At 45.0% G+C, this 10,702-nt stretch overlaps 1 protein-coding gene and 1 non-coding gene across 3 annotated transcripts; both read right to left on the bottom strand.

Moving 5' to 3' along the window:
* Positions 1-5,802: 5,802 nt before the first annotated feature.
* TRNAL-CAA (transfer RNA leucine (anticodon CAA)) lies at positions 5,803-5,886 on the bottom strand. Its single transcript has one exon. It is a non-coding gene; the product is annotated as a tRNA-Leu (tRNA).
* Positions 5,887-6,492: 606 nt separating this feature from the next.
* On the bottom strand, positions 6,493-8,817 carry LOC123113926 (50S ribosomal protein L17, chloroplastic). 2 transcript variants are annotated; one of them, XM_044535257.1, is made up of 3 exons: positions 8,483-8,817; positions 6,991-7,405; positions 6,493-6,699 (listed from the first exon to the last, which is right to left on the bottom strand). In XM_044535257.1, exons 1-2 carry the CDS (start codon positions 8,742-8,744, stop codon positions 6,996-6,998), a joined length of 672 nt encoding a protein of 223 aa, XP_044391192.1. In that variant the 5' UTR covers positions 8,745-8,817; the 3' UTR covers positions 6,493-6,699; positions 6,991-6,995. The 2 variants fall into 2 exon arrangements, with proteins under 2 accessions (XP_044391192.1, XP_044391191.1); XM_044535256.1 differs by having other exon boundaries at positions 6,996-7,405; positions 8,483-8,815.
* Between the last annotated feature and the right edge of the window lie 1,885 nt (positions 8,818-10,702).

The following is a 10,702-nucleotide window of genomic DNA, read 5'->3' as shown; positions in this document are numbered from 1 at the left end:
ACATTGCACCGGCCCAACGCCAACAAATTAGAAAAGAAAACTAAAGGATTAATGGGACGGTGTTATGTTAGAATAAAACAAGGTGTCGTATTCGGCTGCGAGTATTTCTTTTTTGATGGCTAGACCCGCTCTCGAATGCGGTGGACGAAAACACGTGGTGATTATCGGAGACTTTTGCTCGGACACATGAGGGTTTATATGTGTATTGTTGGAAGTGAATGGTTTATTCTTTTTTTAGCATATAGCACGATCAGAGTTGCTCATAAACACGTGCATACACTCGTCACTGTGACGCGCGCACACACATGCCCCTACCCATATGAGGATAGTTTATTTGTTAGAAATTTCTAGATTTATCCTCGCAAAAAAATCTAGATTTAAATAAGTCCACGAATAACCATGAGTAAAAAAGCTCAACGGATAGTTTACATGCTCCATGTGTTTAATAAGAAATAAAAATTAAATGACTCCTGAATCGCGGAAGTGCCCTTCTCGCGAGCTCATATGCATCCTCATTGGACAGTAAATTCGACAAAAAGAATATAGTAGAAACAAACATTGACGAATCTTCTACATGCGCGCAAAGTTTCATGAATAAAAGATGTTCCGAAATGCTCCCTAAAAACAAAGTTTCATTTTGGAATATTGTTTCTTCATGAAAAATTTCACACATGTTGAGAATTTGTTGATGTTTGCTAAAAAAAATGATTTTTTGTTGATTTTTAAACTTTTTTAAAATAAGATTTTACTGTTTGTAGGGAGCATAGGAGCTCGCGAGCACAAACTTCATGTCCTATGAACCGGTGTTACACAAAGATAATGTGTCATCTTCGATCTCAAGTATCAATTTGTATCCACGTCCACTCTTGAGTGCAATAGTTGAAAACCAATCAAATCGCTTGCTCGGGTTGCAAGAGGTTTTACCGTGTCCAATGGTGATCTTTTTCCCTACTAATTCAACAAATAATCATCATGCTCAATCTTCTTAGAAAATTGACATGCTCCATATTTTTCAAATAATGCGGTGACCTACTTTACCACGTAACGTTCGAGCTTGCATTAATAAGATTGGTACTTCGACACCCTAAGGATTTGAATGCACTTTCCAATTTTTGTAAGGGTATTTTATTAAGGGTTCGTGTTCCTTAATATAGTAAATGATACCATGCACGTTGTTGCGAAATATTTTACAATACATTTCAATACAATCTAATTGCATGGAAGATGAATATTTGAAGTAACGATAAGATAACTAAAATTAAAAATGCATGCGACTTATTGTGTTTGATTATTGGATAGTTGTAAAATATGTAGCATAGTAGAATGGAAATTCTAGTGAAAATTCACATGTTGAGGTGTTTTTTCCTATGCATGGTTGGATAGTTTGATGTACTGTAAAAGGTCCCTACTTATATAATTGCATATGGCGTGCACATGCAGACTGTCAGTTGTGGCTGCATGGCGACGGGGAGCAGCTGCGACCGTGGCCAATTGAGGAGGTAGAGACACTGAGGAGCAAAAGAGTCGGTCGTCAGTTGGTTGGAGTGCACATGAACATCGGTGGGGTGAAGGAGATCACTGGTGTGGGACAAAGACTATTTCCCCCCAAGCTAAACCATCCTAATTTTTTCCTTCACAATTTGATCAAAGGCTGGGGGCAATGCCCCCCCCCCCCCGACTACACATAGTTTCGCCTCAGTAGTCTAGAACCACTAGATGATACCTCTCACGTTGTTGCGGAATATTTTGCAATACATTTCAATACGGTTTGATTGCATGCAACATGAATATTTGAAGTAACAATATGAGAACTAAACCTAAAAATACATTTGACTTATTGTGTTTGATTATTTGGTAGTTGTAAAATATGTAGCATGGTAGAATTGAAATTCCAGTGAATGTTCGCATGTTGAGGTGATTTTTTTCCTGCGTATGGTTGGATAGTTGATGATGTATTGTAAAAGGTCTCCACTTATACAATCGCCTATGATGTGCACATATAGATTATTCCAAGGAAGGTTTGGCTGAACGGCGACGGGAAGCAGCTGCAACAATGGCCGGTTGAGGAGATAGAGACACTGAGGAGCAAAAGAGTCTAGTTGGTTGGAGTGCACATGAACACCGGTGGGGTGAAGGAGATCACTGGGTGCACATGCTGACATGGAGGCCGTCTTCCAGATCCATGCCTTGGAAGGGTCCGTGACCTTCGAGCCCAAGTGGTTGTTGGACCCGTAGAAGTTGTGCAGGGAGAAAGGTGTGTCCGTGCTAGGCGGGGTCGACCCGTTCAATTCGGGTTGCTCATATCTGTGTACAAGTAGAAACAACTCGGCTAATCTAGATGATTTTTTTTAAAGGAACACACTGTGTTCCATTACATAACATGGCTGGACAAATAGGCAACAACAACTTCTTTTACAAATTCCGGAACTTAGCCAAGCTAGATCTCACACAAATTAGGTCCCAGTTTAGCACCGGCAGAGCCAGACTAATTTCCTCGGGGAATTGGGGGGGGGGGGATATGAGTGTTTGGTAGGGGCAAAGACTATTTTTTCCCCCTCACCTAAACCCTCCTAATTTTTTTCCTTCACAATTTGGTCAAAGGCCGGGGGCAGTGCCCCCCCTCCCCCCAGTACACATAGAACTGCCTCTTTTAGAACCACTAGATGATACCATGCAAGTTGCTGCGGAATGTTTTGCACAAATTTTCGATGCGATTTGATTGCATGGATCATGAATACTTTAAGTAAGAATATGAGAACAAAAGCTAAAAATACATGTGATTTACTATGTTTGATTATTGGATAATTGTAAAATATGTAGCATAGTACAATGAAAAATCTAGTGAATATTTTGCATGCCGAGGTAGGTTTTTTTCTCTATGCATGGTTTGGTAGTAATCGGTCTTTTCTTATGCATGTTGATGTGGAAGAAATATGATTTGAAACTCACTAAGAATGCACTAATACATGTTGCATGGTAGATGATTCTTGTGCTTACATCGGACAGATAATAGTGGATCAAGCTAGTAAATGGCTAAAAAAGAATTGATGATGTGAAAGCACACATGTCGAGATAATTAGAAGTAGTGGGAATCACTGTTTTAGGCATATAGGATATGGTCTTTGGCCTTTGGCCTTTTGCGAAAATAACAATTTGAAGTAGTAATGTGAACTTAAGTTGTAATATTTTAGTTTAAAAAATGGAGGGTCCACTATTTGTTTTAAACAAGTGAAAAGCCAAGCAAGCGTGCGGTGTAAAAAGGATAATCCTTATTAGCCAGCGCCGATCAATAAATATTGATCAATCTGATCTTATATGTGAAATACATTTTTTCAGAAAACTTTTGATTTATTCATCTTTAATCATGGTAGTTCAATGAACATCAGAAATAATAAAATTACATCCAGATCCATAGACCACCGAGCGAAAACTATAGGCACTGAAGCGAGCCGAAAACGCGCCATCGTCATCGCCACTCCCTCGGTGGAACCGGGCAAAAAATTTTGTACTAGACAGTCGTAAAGTCGTCGTGCAAAGGCCTTGTAAGACTAACACACGAGAATAACAACCGCCGTCGTCGAAGAGTAGCGTAGATTAGAAAGATCCAACCTAAAGACACACGACTGTAGATAAACTATGACCATATCAGCGCAAATCCATCAAGGACGGATCCGCCGGAGACACACCTCCACACGCCCACCAACGGTGCTAGACGCACCATCGGGATGGGACTAGGCGAGGTTAAACCTTATTCCACTTCTGGGAGGCGCCTCATTCTCCTGAAGTGGACACAAACTCGAACAAACATCTAAAAAGGAAGCCCTCCCGCCAACCAGGACCGGGACCCACCGCGCCGCAAATTGAAGACGAGGCGGACCGGCGGCGGCGTTCGTGGGAGGCAGAGAAACCCTGCGGAAGACGAGGCTTTGTTTTTTGTGGGGGTGGCTAGTACTATTTTTTTTCCCTGCGGAAGACGCTCCAGCCAATAATTTCTTTTTTTTTAGGGGCCAGCCAATAATTTCTGGTATGTACATCTCCAAGGCGGATGAATCGAGACAATCCACCACTCACCGTGCCCCCCATTCATTGCGCGTACGCTCTACGGATGAATCGGGCCAGCGACTCCGCTTTATCTATCGTTTCCCTTGACAGAAGTGGGAGCACATAATCATGGACCACACTAGCGAACGAGAGAAAACAATTAAACGCTAAGAAAACAAGAGCACTAGCAATCAACTAGTAGAACTAGTGCGTGCGATCAGTTACTTTTCCTACAAGGAGATGCCGCGAGCTATGCTGTGATCTGGTTATCACGCACACGTTCTCTCCATACTGTTCATTTCAAGTGATTCTTTCTGCGCTTTCCTGTCTAACTTTTGCTCTGTTGTGCGTGCTGTTTTTTGCTGTGCGCTGGATTTGGCAAACAGGTGAACGTGGAGCCTGTCAGGTAGTAATAAGTCAGTAGTATGAGGTGAACCACGTCCTTTCACATGCACTTTTTTGCCCCAAGATAGAGAGAAGCCAGGTAGGCAGCAGGGCAGGATGCCGTGTCTGATTCCTAGCGTCGACTTTTGTGTTGGCCCTTTTGAGTGCCATGCTTCCTCGCCCGTCAGCTTCCACATGCGCCCACCAATGATCTGCTCCACAAGGAGAGGAGCCAAACAAACCCAAGAACAAATTTTAACACAAGTAGCAGTAGTACTTCTTAAATCCTTGCGCTTGAAAATTGAGATCGTACTCCTACTATTTAACTATATTTTCACACGCTCTAAAACAGGCTTTAGCTTCATGGTGGTGATTCTAACATGTTGCCATGGTCGATGAGGTGGAATTTCTGATTAGATTACGAGATGCATTTTCGGTCTTTTCTTTTGGGGCGCCGCTGGCCTTGGATCCAAGTAAAAAAAATCATGAATGATGATGCGATCGTGGCATAGCATAGCAGAGATTTGGGACACGGGCATAGGATCCCCCTGTAGAATCTTGTAGATGGATGGTTGGAGAGGGATGGATGTTTATTGCCGCCGGGGAGGGGAGGCAGCGCACGTTGCGCCCTCGTGCCGTGCACGGGGCGCAGGCGACACTGCTGTGTTTACACTGACCAGTACGTGGTACGCGGGCGGCATGGCATTGGCATGGGGGGCAGCCTCTACTGTGCTTTTATACTAGCCATCACGTACGCAGGCCGGCAGTGGCTCGAGCAGCTAGCTAGCTATACACCGTACGTGCATACGTATACGTACACTCACCAGCGCATGCGTACGCCACACTACACGCGCGCGCGCACGCTCCCGTCTCGTCCGTGCGGCGCGCGGTTGGCACGCACCACCCACCCCGCCGGCCCAGTCAGCCGGCTGCAGATCGGTGCCGGCGTGACTGCTGCCGGTGCCGGCGCCGGCCTCCTCTCGTGCTGCGCATCGAATGCTGCAGATCGCTTTTGCCTGCCTGCCTGCCTGCCTGCATCTGCATGAATCTCGTACAACTGCAACGCTCCAAGAAACGACGTGACAAAGATATCTACCCCCAGTACGGTTTAGTTACACTTACACGCCTCCTCCTCTGACAGATTCATCTCAGCCGTACGTTTGTGGTCACTGCATGCACGGCTGGGGTCTGACTAGGTGTACAGCCAAGATCGAGAATTGACAGTGGGAGAAGAAAAAAAAATTCAGATGAAACATCATGTAAATTCATAATGCATATTATGAACTGAAGAAGATGGAGATCGTGTTCGTGACATAAATAAATAAATTCATAATGGAAAAGGCAAAATAATATTAAGTAAAAAAGGAAAAAAATGTATGTCAGAAGTGGGGTTCGAACCCACGCCCTCGTAAGAGGACCAGAACTTGAGTCTGGCGCCTTAGACCACTCGGCCATCCTGACTTGATGTTTACTAGTGTGGTCAAGTCCTTATGTATGTATCATGTACCATGTAACTCTTTAGCTTAACTATCAACAAAGGGAGACATCACAGGAAAATTCAAATCTGAGCCCGAGCTCATCTGCACCTGTGCTTACGAAAAAAATCAAAATAAATACAAGAAAAATTCAAAAAATTCCAAATTTTTTTTGGGTGGTGGACAATTTGATGCGTGAGGTACGCTCCAATTTTCAAAACATTTGGACTTCTGTGCAGCTCTCAGCAAAAAAGACAAATCGGAGGTCTGTAAAAATATGTACTGTTCATATACTGTTCAAGTCTGATTTGTCTTTTTTGCTGAGAGCTGCACAGAAGTCCAAATGTTTTGAAAATTGGAGTGTACCTCACGCATCAAATTGTCTATCACCCAAATTTTTTTTAGAATTTTTTACGAATTTTTTTTTGACCGGGTGCAGATGCACCCGGGCACCGAAACGCCGTTCTCAACATCACACGATAAAGATCGATCTTTCCTAGGAGTGCAGCATTATTCGCATGCTCAACTACATGATCGCACGCCAACAATGTCATGAACAGTTCCCAGGATGAAGAGCGCAAAAGAAAACAGGTTGAAGTAAGGAGCCATTCCAAAATATACTAGTATAGCACACTGATCTTGCAGTCACAGGATGATATTCGTTTGTTCAAAAATTCCGCGACATGATCTACACTTTGTTGTTACAAAATAACATATGAAAACACAAGTTCAAAAGGCGATTCGCAGACACCCGGCTTGAGCAGCGTCGATGGATGGACTGCAACCAATGGATGATTCTCTGCAGATACGAATACATGAATTAGAAGGATTGTCGTTACCAGCAAAACTCTGAAATACACTATGTAAGCAAACAGACTTTTAGCAGACCATGTATTTTCGCAATTAGTGTTTCTAAATACAGTTCCGTGTTCTTTTACTGCCTATCAAACACATATAGCGATTCTCTAAATCATGTCCTTAATAAATAACACTTGAGAAAAACTAACATGTACAGAGTCAAGATAATGAAACAGTCTATTTCAAGAATGAAAAATAATGACAATTTGGTGATACTATAAAAGGGATTCACTTCACCTAGACAAGTTCGATGTAAGCCATAGGTGCATTATCTCCCCGCCTTGGGAATGTCGGGATGATCCTTGTGTAGCCCCCATCTCTTTCCCCATACCTGTCTGGAACCTCAGCAAACAATGCATGGACTATGTGCTTCTCATAGATATACCCCAGGGCCTGCCTCCTCTTGTGAAGAGATCCATCCTTCGCCATCGTGATCATCTTGTCAACCCACTTCCTCATCGCCTTTGCCCTTGGCTTGGTAGTCTTTATCCTCCCGTGCTTCAGCAGCTGTGTGGTCAGCCCACGCAGGAGTGCTTTCCGCTGATCTGCGGGCCTGTTGAGCCTAGGAATGCGCTTCCCGTGCCTCATCGCCAATATCCTTCCACGGACATCAATGCCAAACAGTCGGTGAGCAAAGCTCGATTCCACTGCAATGTTTTGAGAAAGGTCAGTGAATGTTTTCATTGTGAAATTCATAGGAAAGTCTCAAAAAACATCCTAATCTTATCTTTAGCGTGACTGGCTCAAGACCTTTAAGACTGATCTGACATATTTGGCATGTAACAACCGAAGCTTTTAATTTCTCCAGGACATACTTATATTGTTTGAGATTTGTATGGTGTGGTCAATCAGTTAGGTGATATTTGACATACTAAGGAAAACTAGCTTTTAGGCAAATTTAAGGTGATAAAACCATTTTTCTATTCATGATAATATTTGTTCGCTTAATTAGCAAGATAAACAATTATGCATGGAACGACAAGTTACTTCACCATTCAAAGCTCTTCTGCCCTTCCGATTCCACAAGTCCATGTTAAAAGCGTTTCCAAAATACAGCTAAACCAGTTTATATTAATTATGACTTCCTTTTTTTTGCTCATGACCACAAGGGATAAAATGGCAGCATCACAATTTGAAGCACCACAATGCATTCAAGCATCATCGTTGTTAAACAGATGGAGAAAGTGAAAGGAACAGAGCCACAATACAATGGGTGCAAATGTCGAGGAATCTGTTGGTCAAAATAAGTACCCAATTTGCCATCTGTTTGGTTCATTGTTATCTCCTAGTATTTGTAACTGCCAAACAAATTGCCAACGTATGCTCCAATACATATATGACACGAGTAACGAAATGGATAATAGGATAAATACTCTTACAAAAAACGAGAGAAATTGTCAATTGTTCAATACATTGTTGAGGATTTAATGAGTTGAGCATCCTTGAACACTGAAACCCAATTCTAAAGCTACAGACCATCTGAAAGGTCATCAGAAAGTAAATAAATAAACGATGTGCCCCTGATACTACAATATGGAACCCAGGTGGCCACGGAGAATGAATAATATGCAGCTTGTCCAGTTGAAGAATTTTTTGGATTGGCGGCTGGTGAATTTTAGCATTTGTGACACTCGAGTGTCCAAACTGAAACTGTGCGTAAATAAGCAGCATTTACGGCCACAATCGGGCTCAAACGTAAGGGCCGGAAAACGAGGAGGTCTCACCGGAGAACGAGGAGGTGTACGAGAAGGCGAGCGACGCCGAGGCCGCGGAGGACATGGGGGCGGGGGAGACGGAGGACGAGGAGGGGGACGTGGAGACGAAGGAGCTCCGGAGGAACGGGGCGGCGGAGGCCGCCTGCCTGCGAGGCCGGACGGCCGCCGACGGGGAGGGGCGGAGCGCCGGGAGCGCGGCGCGGAGGGAGTCCATGCGCCAGGCCGAGGCGGAGATCGCCGGCGAGGGGGAGGTGGAGGCGAAGGCCGCCATGGGGGAGGGGAAGGAGAGCGAGCGAGCGGAGCGGAGGAGGGGTGTGGGTTTGGCTGGAGAGGGGTGGCGACGCCGCTCGGCTTTGAAGCGGATAACGTTTGGATTTCTGCTGCCGATTGGGTTCCGCTGGGCCGGGCTGGGATGGACGGGCCCAATATATGGATATGGGCAACTCGAGAATGGGCCCTTGATGACGCCCAAAATGTTGTTTATTATAGTAACCCTCTCAATTGTCTCAAAAAAAAAGTACCCCTCTCAAAAAAAAGCACCTTGCATGTTATCACTCGATAATATTCAGACATGGCGAAATGGAGTGCCAATACAAGCATCAAAGATAACAATCCAGGTTACACGCCCATTATTTAACCGGTGTAGTAATTTATCTCTTATTTGCTAGTGCTTCTGGTGTAACTAAATGTAAAAGGCGCATGTGTCGCCACAAGGGCAATCGTTACTCATGAGGAGGACCCGGTGCCTTGGGGTGGTGGTTGTGGTTTGGGTTCGGTCCCGAAACAGGAAGTGGCCTCCATGGTGACATGTTGTCGGCTTCCCTCGCCTTCTCCATCGATGCCGGCGGTGGGGCCTTGCGTCGTCGATGATGGTTGGATTGCAGAGTTAGGGTGGGCTGATTATGTATGGACTTCGATCCAGAAGGAACCGGCCTCGGCGTCATGATATCGCCTTCCCATGCCTCCTCTGTTGATGCAGGCGGTGGGGCATAACATCGATGATGATGGTGGGGTTTCGGCGCCGGGGCGGGAAAGTGATGTATAGGGTTCGAACCAGAAGGAACCGGCCTTGGTGCCACCATGAAACCTTCCCTCACCTCCTCCGTTGATGGAGGAGGCCCGTGGGGAGGACGATGGTGTATAGGGTTTGGCCCGGAAGGAACAGGCCTCGGTGCCACCATGACACCTTCCCTCGCCTCCTCCGTTGATGAAGGAGGCCTGTGGGGAGGACGATGGTGTATAGGGTTTGGCCCGGAAGGAACGGGCCTCGGTGCCACCATGACACCTTCCCTCGCCTCCTCCGTTGATGGAGGGGGCCTGTGGGGAGCCGGGGCGGGAGGACGATGGTGTATAGGGTCTGGCCCGGAAGGAACGGGCCTCGGTGCCACCATAATGCCTTCCCATGCTTCCTCCTTTGTTGGAGGAGACATGTGGGGCGGCGGGGAAGGGATGCTTATCTCGGCGGTCAGATGGATGGATGGATATCCGGCATTCTCGGCGGTCAGCAAGAGAAACGCCTTCACTTTACCCAGCATTAACGGGCAAAGAGACGTAAAATATGCATTGTTACCAAGACGCGTTCCACTTTAACATGCATATACTATGTATTGTCTTCACTACCGACGCTTGCTGAAGAAGAAAAGACACTCGTATCCGGATGTGAACTCCCAACTCAGGCAATTATTGCTAGCAAAAGCAAACGAGTTAATTCAACTACTCCACATGTATACTACAGATGTAATCAAACGCTTCTTCAGATTTTATCTCTGGATGTTCTCCGGGATAAACATACTCCCTCCGTCCCAAAATTTGTTTAAATAGGATGTGTCAAGTCATGTTTTAGTATTAGTTACACCCGTATCTAAATAAATTTAAGACAAGAATTTTGGGACGAAGGGAATAGTAGTTATATATCCATGAAACCCTCCCACGTTGGTCGTTTGTAATACTCGCTATTTTTGCACCAGACGTGTGTTGGCAACACAACCGACCCATTATGCAAGACCCGAAGAACAAGATACACATGTAAAGGTGTACTATACCACTAGCCTACTATGCGAAACTGAACATTTCATACAACATGTTTCGGTCTACCACGAAAGCTTAGTTGCGTCTACGTTACAATGCAAGGCCTAGAACCAAACAGCCCCTACATCGCCAAACTCTGCATCTTCCTACATGAGCTTGCGTTGCAGGAGGAGCTATGGTGCTACTATGCCAACGCAATGC

This window comes from Triticum aestivum, chromosome 5B, assembly GCF_018294505.1.
Source record: "Triticum aestivum cultivar Chinese Spring chromosome 5B, IWGSC CS RefSeq v2.1, whole genome shotgun sequence".
Lineage (NCBI taxonomy): Eukaryota > Viridiplantae > Streptophyta > Magnoliopsida > Poales > Poaceae > Triticum > Triticum aestivum.
Note: the sequence above shows the minus strand (reverse complement) of the source record. Positions and strands in the feature narration are given on the sequence as shown.

Coding starts and splice junctions, on each gene's coding strand:
- LOC123113926 (XM_044535257.1), bottom strand. CDS start 8,744: ATGGCGGCCTTCGCCTCCACCTCCCCCTCGCCGGCGATCTCCGCCTCG. Junction 7,406..8,482: donor GTACACCTCCTCGTTCTCCG/GTGAGACCTCCT, acceptor AAAACATTGCAG/TGGAATCGAGCTTTGCTCAC.